The sequence below is a fragment of the Clavelina lepadiformis genome, chromosome 4 (genome assembly GCF_947623445.1).
Source record: "Clavelina lepadiformis chromosome 4, kaClaLepa1.1, whole genome shotgun sequence".
In the NCBI taxonomy this organism is placed as follows: Eukaryota; Metazoa; Chordata; class Ascidiacea; order Aplousobranchia; family Clavelinidae; genus Clavelina; species Clavelina lepadiformis.
The window spans coordinates 5,131,616-5,154,841 of record NC_135243.1 but is presented as its reverse complement, the minus strand read 5'-3'; the positions used below and the strand labels follow the sequence as shown (position 1 = coordinate 5,154,841).

Genomic DNA, 23,226 nt, shown 5'->3' with positions numbered 1-23,226 from the left:
CCGTTTCGGCCTGAACATTGTATATTAATGGTGGTTTATTTTACTGTAATACATTGGGAAGAAACCAAGTGGTTGTTAAAAGTTATGCATAACAATCATGCAGAACCCTATCGCGTCGACTACGACTATTAATAAGACACACTTTTGCTTCTGGTTTTAATTTTTATAACGATAACATAAACTATTAATAGTTGAGTTCTTTTGACTTTAACCGTAATTATCTCATTATTATTGTTCGTTCCGCCATATGTAGCCTATTAACTTTGCCTGGCCGATTCCCAATCGATAGTAGTCATGGCTTCGTTTGCAGCTATTGCCGCCAATTTGTTTTTGAGGTAGTAGATGTAAGAATTGGCTGCCACCAGCGCAGGAACTAGTGTTTTAACTGCGAAAAGGTGAAATTATACGTCAACGAGTGTTGTTAAGGCTGCTAATTATTAAGTAATATGCTGTCTCTGTGCAAATGTAAAATGTAGGTTAAACGTATGACCAACTTCTATTTTTGGTTCATCCTCCATTGTTTTGCAAGCTAATCGTTCTACCGTATCCTGAATCCAAATGAGTGCAAGACCCCACGCTTGTATCTTGCAAATAGCAAGTGAAATAATTCAGAAACCCATTAGCTTATAGTCACAATGCGCATAATGGAATTGCGAAGACCTTTGCTGAAATTAAACATGCCTAGGTTACGCGCAGACCTGTATTTCTATGTTGATGCACAAATTCATTGAACATTTTATACATTACACCGTGGAGGCATTTTGGGCGTTTTGAGTAGCTGAAATGTTTAGAGAAAAGTAAATTGTCTTTCATGAAGTTTCATTATTACTTTCGCTGTGATTGGTGTTTGGTGCTGCTGATTTTACGCTAATCAATATTGAAGCTCGCCGTAATTGAGTGGAATTGACTGCTTTGAGAACGAAGGGAAATTTTTATGCCACGTTAAAGCGTCTTTTGTTTAATTTATGCACCATAAAACTACGAAAATGAATCTGCCTTGCTGTTGGCAGTATTGCCATTTGCCTTAATTGACTTTAAAAGCATGGTTGTGACGAAATAATGTACTCGTCGAAGCCCGCGCATTTTCTTAGATTGATGAAAAATTCATGCGCCATATTTGACAGCGCGCGACCCAATACAAACAACGAGAATTGCTTTTAGTATAACAGACCTTCGTAATGGTTTTCGGATGCAAATGATCCGTCACCCCAAGGGGACTGTTGCATGCTGGGAATACCTTTTGACACTTCCAGTATATTACTTAATTAGTATAAAGAGAAAGCGTTTATCATGCCTCTGACTTCCATCATTTATATTCTAATTAAATCTGTCAGCGCCTGGTGTTTATCAGTTTCAAGAAATTTGTTGACAGCGCGTACAGTGGAAAGCGTTTGTGGACTATGGCAGGTCGCGAAGCAAGTGAAATGAAGTATACAGTATTTGTGAATATTATCCCATGTTTCACAATATGACCAAGAAACAAGCGCCAACACGGCTTTTTCGCGTTTTACGAGTTTTTAATGAAAAGTGTTTGTTATACACAGTTTTAAGACATATTCTTTTCCATGAAAAATTATCAACGTGGTTAAAATGATTTATGACTGGGGGCTTATATGTGTGGATTTGATTGACAGGTTAACTTTCTGCAAGCATAAGTAGGCTAGTAGTACTTCTATGAATCGTAGTGTCTTGCTTTGAAAGTGCAAGGTATAACTTGGGACATAAAAGGGATTTGTTTCTTTTTAAACTGTTATATCTTGAGCGACTTAAAAATGTCTGACGGAAGAAATTTGTGCGACAGGTTTGATCGTAACTTGGTTCTCAGCTAATTTCAGCCAAAGCATTTTTTGTTTTTTTTGATAGCCTACAGCAGTCAAGCGTGTCGGATGCTGAACTTGTAGCAGACGTCAGTGAGTATTCTGTAGTCATGCAGAATAGCAGTTTAGCGTAGTTTACGGCTGAACTGTGCTGTACATAACAAAGCAAGCAAAAACGTTTAAATGCACGCTTTTTAGCGCTATAGCGCAGTCTCAAAAGCCGTAAAACAAACTTCCTTTTGTAAGGTGTTTAAATCGGCGCTCTTGATAGCTTAGTGACGGATGAACGCAGTAACTTGGCGGTAATCAGAAATGTTTGAAAGGTTGCAGTGTTTCTTGACAAGTCACTGAGAAATTCTATATCTGCAACAAAGACATGTATATGTGTTATAAAAAGCTACAGGTTGCAGTTGAATTTCTTGAACTAAACTTATTTGCATAGTCAAGAATTTGTGAGTAGACTTGGAAAATGCCGATACGACGTGGTCACATAGCCCCGAGGAATGTCTACTTGGATACGGTCATTCGAAAATTCGACGGAAAAAGTTAGTGAATTTTAAAATATTCTATAACTATTAGTATAGATTCTGTAGTTTTAAACGTTTAAATCCTTCCTTGTAGTTTGAATATTTTAGTGTAGTGTGAATAAACAATCTTATCGTCAGTTTTATAACTGTCTTCAAGAGAAATGTCACTGCGCCTTTTAGGATATGGAAGTGATTAAAATTCGTTTTGTAGGTTACTGTGTTTGTATTGGGTAACGCGTCCTTGCCCGTAAATTGCACAAAGTACGTTGTCTGATAGCAATAATACCAGCTATATAATTGCTCTATTGTGGTGTAGCTCGTTAAAGCGTTATGCACACCCTAAGCCTTATAAGGCCGTCGTTTTTGGAAAAAAAAACAACTTTTGAAATAAATTGTCACACAGGGAACTGAAGCAGTTCAAGGTAAAATTTGTTCCTGGAAAAATATTTTCGAACCAATATGTCTAAAAATACTTTCTGATCGCGAACCGATTCATCAATCGTTAGAATTTTATCTAGCTTGAAATTGTATTTGCTTTGGAGGGGGACTTTCATAAAGCAGATGCCCTTCATATTTACCTTAACGTTGACGCCTTGACAAGCGTTTTCAAGGAAGGTGACCGTCTTATGTATGGAAAATGTATAGGCCATTATGTTACTCCATGAAATTATAGACAATCTGTTTGAATATTGATTATTCTTTGTGGTGTCCTTGGACGAATCATCTCATTTGTACTTGTACTTAAAAGCTCTCCATTTTTAATTTGAATTTTTTATTTATTCTGCTTTCATTTTTCTTTTTAAAATCCATATTCTTATGTTCATCAATCTTCTTTGTTAAGGAAAAAAACGTTGTAAACATTCTAAGCTATCGTCATAACAGTTTCTTATTGTCTGTTTATTTATCTTTTATTTTTTGTTTAACTTTTAAACTGTTTTATTAGCAATCTTTTTGAAATTTGATTCTTAACTTTTTGTATTTATTTACGGTAGTCATAAGTAAGAAATTGCTTGTCAAAGATTTACTCTGTCTCAAATAGAAAACTTTTAAATGCGATAATTTTACTGTAATAGATTTATTGTGACAATACGAATCTTAAATATAATATAAATAACTATAGCTACATGTACACCTTTGTTGTTATAGGGCTAGGCAGATTCGGAGCCAGGTTGTCAAATTGGAGTCGCAGGTCAAAAAATTTATCCTCAAAACTCAAATTAGTTAAATTGAATTTGTTGAGAGGAATTACTGAAGCGAAGTTGTATTAAAAACTTAGCCATACAAAAAGCAAAGTCACCGTTTCTCTTAACAAGGAACGTTCACATTTTGTAAAAAACTTGCTTCGTTTTGTTTCATCGTACGCGTTCGTATAATACAAACAAGTTCATCTTAAGTTACAGTTGTGATCTGACGAACAAATAAGAGATTTGTTTTGCTACAATGCCAAAACCTAATCAACAAAAACTGACTGGAGTCAAGTCTTTTATGTAGTTTACTAGAAATGTATTCATGTCAAGTCTTTGAGAAAAGGGTCTCCATGTTTGAAGAGTTCTTGACCGATGGCACGTCCCTGGTCATATGTATTATAACTTATTATCTTTTCAGTGTTAACTTTTCAATAAAGTTTTTTGAATTTTCCAAAAACTAAGTAAGTAGGCTACAGTAGAAACTCTTGATTATATTTCAGTAGAAACTCATGGTTATGGCTTATGGGCAACGGATATGATGTCGCTAATATCTGTAAACATTTCAAACTCCTGTAAAAATGGTTTAAGCTGATCAAACTTTTAAGATCCGATTTATGTTTATAATGGTTAACGCTTGCAGTTCTTGTAGTTAGATATAAATAAGCTGTCTGAAACCCACAATGTGCAACGTTAAGTATGTGGTCGGATAGCAATGTTGTTAAGATGAAATTAAATTTGCAACAGCTAATATGTTTTATTTGGAACTTTTCTTAACCAGAAATCGATTTTTTTTTCTTTGAAGGAATGCGCAAGAAAAATCGATGAAGGCATGTAAAGAAATTATGATTCGCTAATATTAATGTATTCCGTACATTGTGCATTGAAATTGTAGGTTATCATTTTAACATCTTCGCATAGTGCAGATAAACATTTCTTGAAGTTTTCGTCTTGCGCTTGAATAAATGTTTCAAGCGGCTATATATATTCGCAAAATCTGTATTGATGCACAAACTAAGGTCAAACATTGCGTTCATTTAGGCCTGTTCTCTCTTTTGTAATAATCCAAATTTTCCTCTTGTACAGAGCTTGTATATGTATGTGTTTTCCGGCCGTTTGACTTATGTGTCCTTAATTTTAAACAAGTATTCCCCTTATTGATTCCGTTCTACGATTAAGTATTTATTGCCCACAGAATATGATAATGGGGAAAATACATTGACGTTCCTTTTATTTATGAAATTTATTTGTAACTTTATTTCTTGAATAGATCAAACCTTCGTAATCGCAAACGCGCAGGAAGGGAATTGGGCAATAATATATTGCAACGACCTCTTTTGCTCCATGTCCGGATTCAAGCGCTCTGAGCTGATGCAGGTAAATGTAATAATTGATGTTACGTGTACTTGCCTTCCATCTACCCCGAAAGATTGAATAATGTTTCATAAAATACGAAATAATCTTTATAAAATTCCTTGGTAATAGTAGCGATTTATTCATCGCAAGGATTATGTCTTGTGTATAAATTATAATATTTACTTACTGTACTTTTAAAATCTTTATGCATTTTATACAATACATATCTGTACATCATCTTTAATCTCTTATCACTTAGTTCCTAACCTTTACAGCGTTCAAGCGCTTGTAATTTTCTTTATGGGAGCGACACTCGGGATCGTGACGTCATTTTATTAAGGGAAGCGATCCTCAGAGATGAGGAGACGGAAGTGAATGACGTTTGCCTGTACAGAAGGGACGGTGAGTGTAAATGTTTTTCTTGGAAATACGGCGTATACTAATTCATGTTAATAACGTTGATCAAAGCGTGTTTAGACAGGACTTATAGAATTTCAACACGCTTTATTGACACTGATGGTTTGCTTTGGAAAGCAAACATAAGTGAAAAATTGTTGGAGTTTTTTGAACTAGGCAACAATAATCTGGCGACGTAAGGAAGTCGCAAAACTAAATTATTCTACAGCTAATCCTCACCGACTCAAAGTATCACTTTTCATGACTAAATTACCTCCGAAACTTCCTCACTTCCACAGATCAGCGTTGTTATTTCTGCACTTTCGCGGATTAGTGTTCGACCTTGGAACTTCCAAACTTTCAAAATTCATTAAAACCGCGATCCTCTGTGCCAACGTTTGCCAGATAGCTGTCATCTTGTTACTTCCATTAAATAGGGATTACTCTTTATCGACGTAGGTTTGTTCGATCGCTGTATTTCTTCAAAAAAGGATCAGCTGATTTCAATAAAGTTACTGCTGCGATGCCACACAAGCAATAATTGATTAAAGTTAGAGTGTCATAAATTTTCCTGGGTCATGCTTTGAATTGAGAATTTGTTCTTGGCTTTTTGTTTTCGTCATAGCAGAAGGGAAGAGAAAATGCTCCAATCAACAATATTCTCCTAATTATCATGATAACAATACTAATACTTTTAATGAAAATCATACTCCTCTTAATCTCAATTTAGCTTTACAATCTTGGTCGTGTTGTGTTCAAAGTTGTCCCTCGAATTTCTAGTTACGTCCGCTAATGTTACCCTACATGTTTGGACATACATAAATTGTGGTTGAACAATTTAACGCCGTCCTTTATTACACGAGCGAGAGAAACTAGGTTCCGGAATTGTAAAATACCTAATTTTGACATTATAAAAATAGAATCTTTTCATAAAAGCTGTTTACTTTTAATAAATCTGCTTTAAATACAGTCATACAGGACAAGTAAAATTTGTAATAATCTTACTTAAAAATTCTAGCTTGTATACATTGATGCTTCTTTTTCGACGTTAAATTTGAAAGTAAAGTGCGAGATCAACTTCAAATGAATAACTTTCTTTACCTTTTTGACTTTTATCAAATAGCTTGAGCCTAATTGGAGAACGAACTGTTCAGGCGACAAGTTGATTTTTTTCCAGTGGCAATTTTCTTTTTCTTTAAACTTACTGATTGTACAGATAATCTTTCTATATTTTTTAGCTTTTAATTTTTACTCAATGATGTAGTTCTGTTCCGTATGTATCATATAGGTGACATCATTTTAACAATTTTATTTAAAAATTTGTTTACATTGAAAAACCATATTTACTGTCACGACTTCAATGTACTGTCACAGTTAACCGCTCCGCATAAGCATGCTTGATGCTGAAGCTGTAATTAGAAGTAGTAATTAATTCGACATGGTACAGACAAAGTAAACTATATTTGTAAAGTTATCAATGAGGTTTTTCAATTTAATTTTTTTGAAACAAATTCTGTATTTGAAATTAATCCTGTCATCACAGTGTGACATTTTACAAATAATCAACTTCGGTTAATTTTACAATGAAAGCTTGTCGTCACTGAGCCGATATTCCTCGGCCACCCGGACTGGACGTTGGGGCAGAAGTCAAGCAGCCACTGGGTGATGTAGTCATTCAAAACGAGCACTAACTCGTTAGATGGAGCAGTCGATTAGAGTGAGTTTGTCCGCAGTTATAACCACGACGCTACCGTATTATGGGGCAGCGGCTCTTATAGACATCAATCACCCCTTGTCCTGGCAGGAGCAGTTTCCTCACCGCCTGCTGGGGAACTTTCCTGGATGGGGTTCTGTAGGAGCAGACTTTGTTTCATATATTTGATAAAAGCGGAAATATGTTAATAGACAAGGTGGGAACGAAACGGTGTTTTACTGTCTGCTCATTGTCCCATTGTCATCTGTCATCGCGTTTGGTGATGCTGCATCGATCTATATATCAAGTCGCCACTTAATTTGCTTCCGGAAACGTCAACAATCCATTAACACAACCGGTATAGTTGCCATCTTAGTCTCATTGTTTTCGATTTTCCAGCAAGTACCTAACGGTTGCTAGTTTGTCATTTGTCGTAGTTTAACGCTGTAAACGTCAAACAGAAGCCAGTTGTGCGGGTTCTTCTAAAGCTGAAATAATATTGAGAAATTTCAAGTACTGTAAAGGCTTAAAGTTCTACAGAAGGTTAGAAAGCGAAACATGTTGAAAGGGGTTGCTTTGCAGAGGAAGATGGACGGCCCTAATTGTTTCTTGGTAATCAATTTTTTATGTGACCATTGTGTTACTTTTTTGACACACGTCGTACATTCTTCTTCGTCGCTGAGAAAGGTGTTAGATTGTAGCCATTGTTAATAATTTAGTGATGAAAGAGTTTGAAATCTGCCAAGTATAATGCTAAGTTTAAAATAAAAGTTTTAATAAAATTTTTTTTTTAATAGAAGTTTTTTAACAATTGGAAAAAATTTAAATCTTCCCTTATTACATACATTTAAAAATACTCTGTGCACTTGTTATTGTACGATACAACTTTTTATATAGATTTTAAACCTTTTAATAGAAATATTTTATGAATAACTTATACGTATATTTATTTTTCATAAAACACCACAAATATATTTTCCCCTGATTTTATGTTCCTGACGTTAGCTTGAAAGCCCCAACGAAGGGAAATTAAAACTTACGTTTATCCAAAATGTTCGAATAATCTACAATGGAAACGGCAAAGGTTGACATATATTTATCAAGACGTAGAGATTCCCATAATACTAAGCCTACAATCAAGGCTGATTGACTCTGTAAACTACATTACCGTCTTGTTAGACATTCGTGGCCTTGACTTCCAGGTTAATTAGTTTGCCTTCCGTCATTCATTTCGTCAGTGTGATTAGTGAGATAGGCCTACACAGCATCGCACATCAGTGCAGGGCATATAAGCTGATAACAGGGTTAGATCTATTAGCTTGAAGCTTTCAGATTTTGACGAGTTAGGCCAAAGGTATAGATGGGAGTTTTCGTTTTTAACTTTGTTGAACAGTTGCATTTGCTGCTTTTTCAAGCTAAGATGTACCCATTGTGTATTTTATATAAGATTTTGGTTTGTTAGTAAAGTTATAGATTATTTTTTATTTACCGGCTGTTTTCAAGTATTAGTTAATACAAAGTTATTTGAAATAAATGAAGGAATATCCCGTGTTTTCCGGGGCCAAATATTTATATATAGGGTCTGAAACCAAAAATAAAACAATGAACAAACATTTAGGCAAACATTTTTTAATAAAAACAGTAGCACGTTGTCCTGAAGGAACCAGTAGTACATATAAGACGTTGCAGATGTAGAATAAATAAATTGTGTTTGAAAGAATTTAAATGACTTGTATAAGACTTTTATATTGCTTGTCTTCTCTCATGGTGTACTTCAGTTGTCACATGAGTTAATAACCAGCTGCCCTGTCCATAACGCAACATAGTGACCACTAATTACTTTCTGTTCTCGTTCATTAATTATCTCTAATCGTCCATTTGCCTTGACGTTTGTTTAAGGTAACGTCCTAAGCTTAGTTTGGTCTGGGTAAGTGCGGTCTAATTTTAGATATAAAGACATCTATTTTCTTCTCTTTTTTATTTACCTTTCCGTGAAAATCAGCCAGTTCAAATATTTGGAAGATCGATTTATCATTGATCTATTATAGAATTCGTCATTTTTGCAGACGGCAGCAAAACCTAACAATTGATGTTTCTGCGCACATATATAAATATATATCTACATATATTTGGGGGGAGGTGAGGGGGTATCGGGGTAGTGAAGATACATTGTTTACATATAACTGTACAAGCCAGTAACGTGGGGCCCGGTGCGGGTTGAGCCCCTCCTGGAGAAATGTAGGTCTCCTCTGAAAAAAAAGCAACATTTAGAATGGTCTGTAAGTAACGTATTGGTAATAGATGTTTTTCAGGCTCCTACCGGGACCTCTTGGCTTTCCCGGATGCTCCAAGATAATTACAGGCTTGATTATGTGACGTGTAGGCTATAGCTTGCTATGCTTGCAGGCCTAAGTTAGTTTGCCAATGGCCACGTAAGATGACATACTGTAGCTTTCATTATTGCGTATTTGTTGTGTTTCAGGAACTTCGTTTAGATGTGATATTCTGATAGCGCCAATCAAAAACGAGCATGGCGAAGTTATGATGCTAATTCTGAACTTTGACCCTGATGATCCAGACAGAAAAAATTCAGGAAAAAAGCACCGTCAGTCTATAGACATCAAATAATCAATCACTAACAGCTTGCAGTGTGTTAATTTTTTAAGCAACGGTGCAATAAATTACTGACTTTCATAATGATATGAATGTGAAGCGATTATAAATTTAATTATTTAAATAAAAGCATTTAACTGTTCTTGGCCCAAATCAACAGTCTTCGTTATAAAACGTGATAACTTATTAATGTGTTATATAAGCAGTATAAGTAGCCTACAGCCTAAGCAGTATACGGCTGCTGTCACTCACTTGTCTGTTAATCTTTATTTAGAACGGTTTCGACGAATCAAAAATCGACTTCCTTCTTTCCTCTTTATGACGACACCTTTTTCAAAACACGCATCTCCGAGACGGTAATTAGCCTATATTTGCATGGGAAATGTATTTTGTATTGTTTTTATGGAAACAGTTAAAAAAGTGGTAAAGAAAGAGCACAAATCTTTAAATTTATTTAACGTTGTTAAAGGAAATAAACCTAAAAGACAAGTTAAAACATATTTTAACACATAAAAAAAACGATAAATTCACACTTATTAGTACTTAATAAGTTCCTAACTCTTTCCTAATACTTTCAAATGCTACAGTGTTTAAAAGCCTGATGTATTATTTAAAGTTTGAAAATAAAACGTTTAATTTACTCTTGTTGGCATCGTTGAAGTAGTATGACGAATAGTAGGAATAGGTTTTAACTCCTGGCAATCATTTAACAGAGACAAAAAAAGTAGAGCTTCAAACTTCGCTCCTTCATCGACGCCAGTCCAGGAACAGCTGACCAACAGCCACGAGGTTAACTGTAGGTCGTCCCTTCAGAACAACAGAGATACAAAAAGCAGTGACAACATTTTCGCCGGGCAAAAGGATATCACTTCAGGTAGATTAACTTGCTGTTTACTAACTGATCAACGTTAGTTGATAAATTAGATTAGACTACGCTGTACCCACCAGTAATGCGTTGTAGCTGAACATGTAAATGGATGAAATTACCATTTGAATATTTTTGAAGCAAAACGCTTTCCAAGAAAGCTTCCCCCCAAATCTTTGTCCTTTGATCAGTCCGTTAAAATCGGTCCTCCTAAGCCCTCTTGCGGCTGCAAATCTGGCTTGAGTGCGCCCAATATAGGCAGTGAGAAGGTTGAAAATTGCTTGACTGTTCCAAAAGAAAACTCTTCCGACAAACCAGCGTTCATGGAAGGTAGATACCTCGGCAACACGGCAGAGGATCTGCAGGAATTCAGCTCCTTATGTCCCCGTAAGAACTTTAGATATTGCCGATGTATAAGTTACTTAACGTGTTTTTGTAAAGTAGTTGTCCATGCTATTCCCAGATGTAATGATATGTATGAATGCAAAAAAAGAACATTTTAAACTTTAAAAACTGTGTTCATGTGATAATATTTCGGTGATAACCTTAAAGACGATCTTGATAAAATTTGCCAATCTATTATTCAAGACCACTGTTACTTTGAGCGTATGGCGAATCCTGCAACATTTATGTATGAAAATTGCTTGTTAAATAAATTGATAAAATAAACGTTACGACAATCTCAAGTACAATAAATCTAAAGCCTCACTTATAAATTGAAAACGTTATGTTAACTACCTACAGGGATTCATTCAGTCGTTTGTTTTCTAAATTTTAATCCTTTAAAAGGAGAATATCAGTTTGTTGAAATAATAAATTCTGTGCATAAATTATTTAAGTAGCTTATAAAAGTAGTGCAATATTTGCGAAAAAAAGATATCTATGAATGTACTTAAAGATTTATAATATTTTTATACTAATTGTTATACTTTCAGTTCCGGGAAACTCCCCTACGAAGTCGTCATCAAACGTACGTCTCACAGCATCAATGACTAACCTCAAGTCACCTTTGTCCGAAGAACCGACGTTTGGTGAGCATTTACCATTTCTGTATCTTAGAACTGCATATATGTAACTTAATACTAATTGCTTAGTTAATAAATATGACAGAAGTTTGAATTTACATGAGTTTTAATTAGAAATTTTAGGTCGAATTTAACGTTTTTGTGTTGGTTTATCGATTGTTATCAATTACTTTAGGTATATTTTGTCAAATACGCCGCAGAAATCTTCATATTGTATTAAAAGGTAACATGTTCCAGACCTGACAATGGTCCTTCCTCATTTTAAAAAGCATAATAAGGGTGAAATTTTTTTTATCTTCAGAATTTGTTTTGTGAACTTATTTTAGTAAAGTCGTGTATATCCTACCATCAGACAATCTTGACATTTGCGAGAAATTGGAATGCACATTATTTATGGATGTTGCTTTAATATCTCACTGTCCCTTTAAGTGTTACTTAATTTCAAACGTGGTAAATACAGTAACAATGCTCTAAACCACTGTGAAAAGATTTTATGGGACAGTTTTTACAATCAAGCTAATTTTCACATGAAGGCTATGCCGTTTCAATCTTACGCAATTGAGCTTTTCCAATGCATTTCTTATTGTGTTGAATGGATTCGGCTTATGCGTTGTTTAATATTTCATACGATGCTTACATTATTCATAGTAGACTCAAATCCGCTAATTCCGCCAGATGCACCAAGCTAATTAAGAGGGGCAAACGCGTGGTTTGAATGACGTAGGTGGCGAATGTGAACCAAAGTAAAGAAATGAATTCTTAGCAAGTTACCATTATCGCCACCTTTCCTTTATATTATGCCGAAGTTATAACATTGACTTCCACTCGCAGTGTACTACTTTTCCGACATTGTGACGTAAGCGTCATTTTGCTAGTCGTATAATCTTAGATGTAAAACTATAAAAATAGACATATATGTTTCGACTCTTACAGTACAACTGCAACTTACATAAAAGAAGAACTACAAACTCTTTTAAGTGACAGGGTGTAAACATAATTAGAGAACAAAAGATGTCTTAATACTTTTATTGCCTTATTATTAATAATGGGAGGTTACCTGACTTTGTCGAAACAACTCGCGATTCAAAGCACAGCGATTTTGCAGTGTTTGCTTCTAATATGATTTTTATGTTGCAGAGGGGAATTCCCTGTCTATCATCAGTTCCACTTCGGATTCCGATCTATTACGAACCAAGGTATTATGACGTCAACAAACACATCATAACTCACTGCAATTTTTCATGACGATGTTGTTCGAAGTTTATTTCGTACGTTCGCTTGCGCAGAAAAATCGTCGGTCGTCGTTCGTTGAATTCACTGACCGGTTGAAAGGTGGAGGTGTGGTTCAAATGAGGGACAAAGTGACCACAACAAAAGTATCGGAGGTAAAAGTTATACTTACTGCTACATAGAAAGACAATTGATGAATGTACTGGTTCACAAAATCTTTTCACAGTTTCGTTGTAACTTGATATTAACTGCAAAAACACCTTATAGACACCTAGTAACAGGGTATCGCTATTGAAATATGTGATCACATTCAAAACTTGTCAAAATAAAAAACCCAAGTCGTATATCTAGATGAGCATAGCTTGCTGAAAATAGACAAAAATGGTGAATTGCGTTTAATCACAGTGCAATTTATGGTAGTTGTCATGCTTTTCGCCATAACAATCTGCGTCTTGGCTGTGGCATCGTCTTAACCATCCATCAAACGACTTCAACTTACCGAACAGCTGCTTCCTTAGTGGTAACTGGGAAATAAACGTCTATACTCTATATTGTGAATGAGGGAATCTCTGCTCTTATTTGAATCATTTTAGCGAGAGTCGTTTCTTTTTTCAAGGCACACTCGCTCATCCCAGAAGGAACCCATGAAGCTAATTTGCCAATTTGCCGTTGACACCCACATAATTTGTTCAGACCCGCCGCTAATAATTGAAATCAATAGATAATGTCAATAAGTCTTCATTTGGGCTAATCTGGTGTAGCTGATAAAGAGACATGGTATTGTCAATGCAATTCGATTTCTACTGTCATAAACTCGGAGACGCATCGATATAGCGGTAACGGTATAATTCCGCCCATCAGAGACAGCGTAGGTTAAAATCTGGAGCTTGCCGATAATTTCAAAGGTTCGAATATTTTGAGAATTAAAGTCAGTTATAGTATTAAAAGAAACTGCCAAAATTATTTAGTTCGAATTTTTTATGCAGAGTTTAAATGTTTCCGGCGTATATTGATAAAGATTTGTACTACTAAGCAACGCACCTAAAGAGTAATATTTAGAATTTTTTCATTACCACCCAATGCTAATTTACTCTACAGGGGCCTGTTGTGTAAATAAAACTACGATATAAAAGCGTTGTACTTGGAATTTTATTGTGAGTACCAGTGTTTTAAGGCAATACCTCAAGATGTCGTAAAGCAATGGAATTGACGAGCCATGTCATATAGGGCATCAAATAACCAGGGGTCTATTTCGCTAAGTGCATCTTATTTAGTACGGCTTTGTTTTTTCTACAACTCAGATTATCCATTGTGTCAGTGTTAATTACCAGGTTCTGACTCTAGTAGCTCTCTCGGGATAAAGTGAAGAAAGGGAATGCATTGATTCGTATTCGTCATCATTGCTGTGTAGATACTTTGCCTTTTATAGCACAAAGTACCTCGGTCAATCAGTCAGTTCTACAAGCTGTGTGTATAGTCAGTCAGTTAGTTAGTAGAGTCCATGAAGATATCCAGCTTCGCTTACTATTGCAGTTGGTAGAGTGTAGTTCTGATGAAGAAATGTTGCTGATCGTTTGCTCTGGAGAAGATTAAATACCAGAATGTCGATTAGGACTATAAACTTGTGTTTGCTTTTAACCTCAATTTTTTCTTTCAAATAACCCATCTTTGTCAGGGTCATACAGTACTGCGTACCAACAGTTACTTTTCAAGTGTTTGCCTTATTTGTAAAAGTTGCTGTTTGCTTTTAGGGAAGATTTTTGCTTCGCCGCGTTTACACGTATTGAGACAATATATAGGTGTTTTGCAGTAAGTCTTTTAAACATAAGAAATATGTCTCGTGATAATATTTTAAACAAAAAAATCAGAATTTGTTCTTTTTTGCTCTGCAAACTGTTATCGAACAAAGAGATCACCTTATGAATATTTTATTATATTCTGCCATTATCGACGAGACCTTTACAAGGCAAATTATACAAATCATATATAAGTAACATGATAGCTCCAATGACGTATGGAAAATCACGGCTGTTAATGAAGACAATCAATTAGTTTCAATCTTGGTCCGAATCATCATATTTGCATCTGCCTTGCTACCACAGATTACACGAGTTCATGATACTAAGCGCAGAATGTGCTGCGATTATTATGCCAAATAAATTATCACTAAAATGGGAAACTAACAAATTTCTCTTGGAAAATAATTGTTGTTAGTGGCGAAAAAAAAACAAATAAACGTGAACAAGGACACATATGAAGCGTTTCCAAATATTTCTCTTCGCTCGCAATGCATCACGTTGTTTCGAGTAACCATCATGGTACTACAAAGACCGAGCGGCCGTACTGCAGTCTGCCGACTTTGCGAGTCAATTCTCCAGCCAATGATATAAAATCGTCCCAATGTACCCTACATCTATCAAGTCAATACGTAGGCACTCCTATTAATACGTTACCTCGTAAGGTTGGCGAAAGCTTAACAAGTTTTGCTAAGATTCGCTCTACTACTAGCTTCATGGAATCAGAGGTTAGATGGATAGGTTTAGTGTTCGAAACCCACCGATAATACCATTTTTTTTACGAATCATTTTCTTGCAGTTTCTATCAATGGGAGCCGATGTCACGCCCGAACAGAAGTTAAATGCTCCATACATCCACAAATGGACAATTTTACACTATAGTTTGTTCAAGGTAAGGTTACGATTTCAATATCAGGAACAGAAATTATAGGTTTGTAAACTAATTTTCTACTATAAAACAAATTTCAGATAAACTTAGTGTTCTTTAAAGCGTATGATCGAACGTTAACGTTTCGCTGTAGCCTGTAGAACTAAGTGGATCCAAAATTGTCCGATTTAACAAACTTCTGCCAGTTGTAACTTATTGTTTATTTTCGGACTCGCAAAACAGCTGAAATAACCAGACCACGCGGTACCTAAACCGCTAAATCAAGAATAGTTTGCGGCCGCGATCACGTGTAACAAGAATCACATTCTTTCTTAGGCGGTATGGGATTGGTTGATCCTTATCCTGGTGATCTACACAGCTATCTTCACCCCCTACTCTGCTGCATTCTCTTTCAAGGCATGAATGCTGGTTTTTATACTTGCAATATGATTGACATATGCCAATATGATTGACATATACCAATATGGTTGTTTTATGTGATGTATATTATATACGTATTACAGTAACTTCTTTATTTCATTGCATTCTGCTACTTTTTAATAATTTTTGCTTAATTTTATTTGTCTGTCTGTAGTTATCCTGAAAAACACGGTGTGGTTGTATGAATAATGTTATATAAGTACAGTACAAGTTACAGTTAAAACACGGTGAATATTTCTGTAAAACATCTCAGCATGTGACGCCGATATAGAATAACCGGGACTTCATTTTTAAATCGCAGGGCGCCTCAAAAAGTGACCACGTCGGGTATAATTTTCATGACCCTCTCAGCATCGTGGAGATGCTCGTTGACTTTTTCTTTGTCGTTGACATTGTCATCAACTTTCGTACCACGTGAGTATATGGTTTCCGCACCGCCGTGTGTCAAGTTAAAATCGGTTTACAATCAGTATGGGAATGATACTGAAACTAATTACAAAACAATACTGTTAGGAAGGATCTTGTCAATTCTGTTCTGTGTCGGAATCAATAAATGTTAAGCCATGTCTCTGGTTTAGCACATAACGGTTCACATTTTGACTTAATTTGTATATTATTACAATTATACAATTAAATTTTTGGCTATATATGTGTGAGATTGTCAATATACTCCATGTTTAAACGCTGTTAATGGCAGATTGAACTACTTTTACTTCATTGATATATTTTCTGAACGCTGTCAACATTTTAACATAAGATGATATAATTATGAGTTCGAATAGGGCCTTTCTTTCACTAATTTAATTGCACATTTTGGAAATTCTGCAGTTACGTGAACAAAAATGAAGAAGTGGTTTCGCAACCGAGAAAAATAGCAGTCCACTATTTCAAAGGATGGTTCCTTATTGATCTGGTGGCCGCTGTGCCATTTGATCTGCTTGTGGCGCGGTCAACACGCCAGCAAGAAGTATGCTGCCACGTCACTTGAGCGATTACCGTCGCTGCGAACGTGAAATAGGATTACAGTAAAATGCTCATTTTAAAATGTAATTTCTAAATTTGTTTTAGACCACTTTGATTGGTTTACTGAAAACCGCTCGCTTGTTGCGGTTGGTTCGAGTGGCGCGCAAGTTAGATCGTTACAGCGAATTCGGCGCGGCTGTGTTGTTCCTGTTGATGTGCTCATTCGTACTAATCGCTCATTGGTTGGCTTGTATTTGGTACGCCATAGGAAACATGGAACGACTAGGACTGCCTGGGGACATAGGTAAGCTTGCATTCAAACCGTAACAATCTGTATCAAATACGGAACGCTGTAGCCGTACAAACATTCTTTTCGTGTCACACCAAATAATTTGTTTCCGCACACTTTTTGGTAATCTTTACAGGTTAGGTTCGTCAGGGATACCGGGAGGGTATAGGCCTACCATAGAGGAAAACATTGTTAGCAATGAATAATTTCCATTATTTCACCTAGAGAAAATAGTGCGTTCGAAGCTATTGTGTATTTTCACAGTTTCTTTTTAACCTAACTTCAATGTTGTAACATAGTAGCCTAAAACTACCTTGTAATGTAATCTAATTTCAGTTACACCTTAAATAGTTAAAATCATCGTTTGACTTGGCAATTTTCCTAATCTAAAAGCCTATTTATAACAACGGGCTGCGTGATCTACTAAGTGAAATAGTCACTTTCTAAATATTTCTCCATTACACAACCTTGGTATAGTATTAATAGGCCAGGTGGCAGTCGTAGTATTCTGTGGCAGATATAGTTCAAAATGACTTAACTTTTTAGACCAACGAAGGTGGTAAAGCAAAATTGAAACATCACCAGCAACAAGCTACAACTCTTAAGTTGTATCCAGTGGTGGATAGATAGTAAATAACATTTAATATTCCCTTTTTCGTAGCGTTATCGATTGCAAAGTATTTTCATAAGAATGATACAAAAGTGAGTTGAACAGAACACAATGCCAATGTTAGCTGCTGCAACAGAATCTTTAGATTCAGTAAGGATTTAGTTAGGATGAAGTTGTTTTAATACAATGATATATTTTATGTGATTGTTCCACAGGTTGGCTGTCTACTCTTGGGAACCAATTGGGTAAACCGTATAACAACACCTTTGACGCTGAAGGCAACCCTTTAAGTATAGGTGGACCAGACCCTAGCGATAAATACATTACAGCTCTTTATTTCACGTTCAGCAGTCTCACCAGTGTTGGATTCGGTAACGTTTCACCCAACACCAACAACGAAAAACTGTTTTCCGTCTGTGTTATGCTCATCGGGGGTAGGGTATTGAAAGTATTAGCCTGTTTGAAGCATAAAATGAAAGGATTTAACCTTAACTTTTAAGCGCTTTTTTAAACCTGACGCTGTCAGGAAGCATAAGTTAATGACAGTTTGTTCAATCAGTAAACTTCGGTTGTCTTCAAACTTCGATTTATAGTTAAAATCCACCCAAACCTATTTCAGCTCTCATGTACGCGTCTATATTTGGAAACGTCAGCGCCATTATTCAACGACTCTACAGCGGTACCGCTAGGTATCACACCCAGATGTTGCGCGTAAAGGAATTCGTTCGTTTTCATCAAATACCAAACCCACTAAGGCAGCGTCTCGAGGAATACTTTCAGCACGCGTGGTCATACAGTAACGGGATTGACATGAACTTGGTAAGTGTTGCCATTGCCCCGTGTGAGCCCGATATTTGCTAACTATAGCCCCATCTTGAAAGATGTTAAATTCTTTCCACGACTTGCTTTAAGCAATAATGTTTTTCGTGCAACCTTGGTATAGGTGTCGGTGCCATATGCAAATGTAAACTTCACTGGCACTGTTTACGATGTAAAATTCTTGTTATCTGACAACTTATTGCTTGTTAACTGATGCAGACTTACTGGTTGACAATTATTTTTCACATTTCCCAGGTATTAAAAGGTTTCCCTGAGGGACTCCAAGCGGACATTTGCCTTCATTTGAACCGAAATCTCCTTAAAAGTTGCCCAGCCTTAAGGACGGCCAGTCAAGGTTGCCTCAGGATGCTTTCTATGCGAGTAAGTGACCTACCTGACTCCAGACATACTATAATATCTAAGTCCAAGTGTAGGTGTCGAACTAAGTATTGTAGCAAAGCTTTGGAGATATCATTTGTATTTATTCGCGTTTTTTATTTGTTTGAATTAACAAAATTTGGACTTATACATTTTTTGCTGAATCACTATTTTAAGTTTAAAACGACGCATGCGCCACCTGGCGACACCTTGGTGCATACTGGTGATCTGCTAACGGCGCTCTACTTCATAACTCGCGGATCCATAGAAATCTTACAAAACAACGTCGTGGTGGCCGTTTTGAGTAAGCAGAACATAATTGTCATTTATATTATATTTTGTTTGTTATTTTTATTATATTATTAGTTATTTTATTCACAGTAACTATTTATCGTCCGATGTACTGTAATAATTATCTGATTGCGGATGGATAGAATTTGTGAAGTAGTAAAAAATCCTTTTTCCACATTTTGTCATTGTGTAATATGAAGGACAAGGCGACATCTTTGGAGAGTCCAAGTGTTGCGAGGCAAATATGGGAAAATCTAACGGCACCGTCCGTGCTCTCACTTACTGCGATCTTCACAAGATCGGAAGATCGGATCTGCTGGAAGTTTTGAATTGTTATCCGGAATTTAGCGATTATTTCTGGGAAAACCTTGAGATTACTTACAATCTAAGAGCGGTACTTTGGCTATAAACATAGCTTTAACAGTAATTGACTACAAATGATAATTTGTTGATTCAGTTTTAGCTTCTTCTAAATAAAGGCAAGTTTGATATTAACCGAGACTTAAAGTGTGATACGGACTGTTTTCGTTCTTATAATAGGAAGATCCTGTCTCCGTGAACACACACAGCAAAAGTAAGCAATATTTCATAATGGACACCGGCGTGAATTTTGCATTTACAATATTGCTATTGTTTTGGTTTTGGTTTTATTTGGTTTGCTATTGTTTTCTACGTTTAGAGCGGTTGCAAAAACATTATTGATACTCTAAGAAAGCTTCAGCTTGGCCACCTTTTTCTTCTTTCTTGTCTAATTTGTTTGTATATCAGACACTCTTCTTTGTTCGAGTTCAAAAAGCGTTTCTAACCCACGTGACAGTGAGGTCGGTGAAGACGCCATCTGCCGGATGGCATCCATGGACGGTGATTCGATATTTCAGCCGTCTCACGCCATCGATCTTTCGCCGGAAAAAGCCGGTATGTGCCGAGTTGTAAGTAGGGCCGGGTTTGAGATTAAATTTGAAAAACTTCGGGCCCGAATGCGCATGCGCACAGAGTGCTATAAACCTCTCGCAGCGAGCAAAGCTCACCTTAGAAAAAATAGCCAGTCTGTAAGTACAGCATCAAAAGATGACTTTAATTCATCCTGTAAGTTAACTTTCGGGCCTAATACGGGCTTCAAATAAAATCGAGCCGGGTTCGGGCCTGTATTTTCCGGCTCGGGCCAACAATATAAGGCCCATTTACAACTCCGGGTATATGTGAACAACTATAAGAGCATCATTAATCGCTCTTTCAGAAGGGTTTAAACTGGGTAGATAAGTTTTTTTTACTGACTGGTTTAACAGAAAATGCTAGTCTACAAATATCGTTGATGACTTGAATAAAATTGCATCACATTTTTTTGGCAAGAGTCGGCATATAGCCTAAATACATGAGTGGATATTGAGATTATTTAGACATGTTTGAGTTTGTCGGTTTTCTGAAATGTTTTGTGCAGGTTGTGACGTCACTCCACTTAATATGGAATTCAATAAGAAAGGTGAGATAATAAATTTTTATTTCTTTTGCTTGCAATTTTGCTTTTCGTTATGTAACCGGTCACATTTGTACCAACAATGTACTGATAATATGCGTTAGGTTAATTATTACAAATACTTGCCACATAGCCTACTAATTTAATATCCTTAGTGGCTATTTGATATTTTTTGTGTATATTCACCTTATACATGATTTTCTAAAACACGTTTCTTGAACCAACGTTTTGTTTTGATTTTCTCTTTCTGCTCGCTGCATAGCTGGTCTAACATGTTCAGAAGGCTAAATACTTAACTTTTGTTATTTCTTGCAGAAGTGACATGTGATTTCTATGGATCATGCTTAGGTGCCGGTGGAGACCCCGATCAGGCATCTAGCCGTTTCCGACCGTCCAATCAGAGCGTAGTATTGAATGCACCCACCAATGACGCTCATCAGAATGTGGGCGGGATTCATAGAAGTCACATGACGATGGAAACTTGCCTGTAGGTTCAAGAAACGTTTGAAAACTGTTGACAACATTTTTTGTAAAATTTTATCTTTTAACAAAGAAATAGCATAAAATGTACCAAATCCCTGCAATTTCAACAACATTTTTTAATTATAAAGTTCGGGCTTTGACATAATGAATACAATTCGCTCTATTACGCGTGAAGTAGCGTATGTAAAATTTATTAGCTTCTGAGACGGTTCTGTCCAAGATTTCAGCTTTATCCGATATTATTTTTGCCTAAATAAAGCATCGGCTTCGGCTGCATCTATCTATTAAAAAATTTATACCGAAATATTTGATGTTTTGTTTCACCTTTCTCTGTATTGATAAACGTGATGCTTAAAATTTAATATAAAACGTATACTTTTCCAGATCGGCTTCCAGTTCCACAGTTATTCCACCAGTGATCACCGTAACTAAATCTCCTTCCCCGCCAGGTGACGCTTCAGAAGGTATCCCTGAAACATTCTGCAGCTGCTGCAAAACGTAAGCAATTGATTTAACTTGTTGCAATTGCAAACATCGAATTCTTGGGATTCTGTAAAAAAAACTGTTTTAATTTGTTTAAAGCTTAGGAAAATACTCTTGGATAAACCTTTTAAGTTTGTGAAGTTTTGTCGTGATAATAAATGTAACCCAACATGCGGTATTACCTTGCAATTTAACTAACTCAATCTGCAATATCATTTATTTCGAAATAATACTATAATAAATGTTGAAGTATAACCTATTTTCATTTGCTTCGTTTTATCCTGTCATTGCTACGCAGTGTTCAAGAGCGGGTGACGAGCTTAGAAAAAGAAATTTGTCAGATGAAGACCAAAATGGAAAACGACCTTCACAAGATCCTAGAATTGCTGCAAGCGAAAGTGAGATTGTTAATTTACTCTGTGATGCTGGTTCATGGCTCACCGGCCGCTTTTAGTTGTTTCTCTGAAACCTTTGTCTAATTGTTTACGGGAAACTTGACGTTTATTTTGTAGTCGGAAACTCCCTTGTGTCCTGTGTCGTTACCTATATCTGGAACGTCGTGTGTTGAGCGAGGCGCCCAGCCACGCCATAAACCGACTGAAAAAGGTCGGAAAAACGACAAACGGACTGGGGAAAACGTGGCTGAAAAAAGTTTATTTTCGACGGAGCCGGCCTACCCATACCAGCTAGTAGACGAGCGACAAGGTCTTTTGGGAGATGAAAGCAAATCTTTTAACTGACTTCAAGAATTATATTGGCATCTCGCAGCTCTGTGATACTAGTGAACCGTCGTCCGAAGCGTCCGATTGAAAGGTTTTTGTGAAAAAAAACTGTCTGTAGCGAACCTTGGTCTTGGCGTTGGTATTAGCAGAATGACGAAGCCATTGTTATTTTTATTGGAAAAATACTTGATTTAGCAATCTAAGTGTTACATCGATTTTAACTTTACCGTTTTGTTATGAAGCACTTTTATGGTAGCTATTAATTCACAATTTGTTGTTTTTCGTTTAACGTTTATATTGTGCGCCGTTGCAGGAAATCTTCTTACGATGGCAAAGTATTCGTCACTCTTTATCTGATTTTTGTAAGATTGCCGTTCAGTAAATTCTTTCTTTCATTATGGTCTGTAGGAATTACAGGTTTTTCATCACGACTGCTGGTCTCTTGAGGACGCATTAAACTGCTAACAACTTATTTGCACGCCGCTGTAGGCCTACCGATTGCACTAGATATTATTTATCACAAAAGAAACATCTTTCTGAAATATTCTTTGACGCTGTATGTATGAAATCCATACAATAGCGCCATTTAGTGGTGGTTGGTTCTCTTGTGCTGTCCTTGTCTTAGATTGCTTGATTTTAGTTTATTGTCGCAATTCACCTCGTTGTAAATAAATTTATGAATGAATATCATTGTGCGAGTTCATGTCTATTTTACTTTTGGTAAAATTCTGCTCGTATTGGCAAGTTATCGCTTATATATAGTCGTATAACTGGCAACTAACATATTTCAAACGTTGCCGGAGTATCGCAGCGCGCTGGAACAAACCTACTCTAAAAACAAAGATTACGTTCATTTTAGGAGTTTTGTAAAAAGATGATACTTTACGGAAATCATCCAAGGCT

The 23,226-nt window shown here is 36.2% G+C and overlaps 1 protein-coding gene across 2 annotated transcripts; it reads left to right on the top strand.

Moving 5' to 3' along the window:
* Window positions 1-1,260: 1,260 nt before the first annotated feature.
* On the top strand, window positions 1,261-23,013 carry LOC143452055 (voltage-gated inwardly rectifying potassium channel KCNH6-like). 2 transcript variants are annotated; one of them, XM_076952880.1, is made up of 27 exons: window positions 1,261-2,362; window positions 4,799-4,905; window positions 5,160-5,286; window positions 9,456-9,578; window positions 9,861-9,942; window positions 10,300-10,460; window positions 10,593-10,781; window positions 11,387-11,482; window positions 12,614-12,672; window positions 12,763-12,861; window positions 15,302-15,394; window positions 15,707-15,787; window positions 16,113-16,225; window positions 16,640-16,778; window positions 16,880-17,078; window positions 17,889-18,107; window positions 18,293-18,492; window positions 18,748-18,873; window positions 19,048-19,174; window positions 19,362-19,555; window positions 19,702-19,735; window positions 19,930-20,076; window positions 20,600-20,641; window positions 20,951-21,122; window positions 21,503-21,616; window positions 21,900-21,999; window positions 22,114-23,013. In XM_076952880.1, exons 1-27 carry the CDS (start codon window positions 2,287-2,289, stop codon window positions 22,339-22,341), a joined length of 3,447 nt encoding a protein of 1,148 aa, XP_076808995.1. In that variant the 5' UTR covers window positions 1,261-2,286; the 3' UTR covers window positions 22,342-23,013. The 2 variants fall into 2 exon arrangements, with proteins under 2 accessions (XP_076808995.1, XP_076808994.1); XM_076952879.1 differs by having other exon boundaries at window positions 1,263-2,362; window positions 10,593-10,838.
* Window positions 23,014-23,226: the final 213 nt, after the last annotated feature.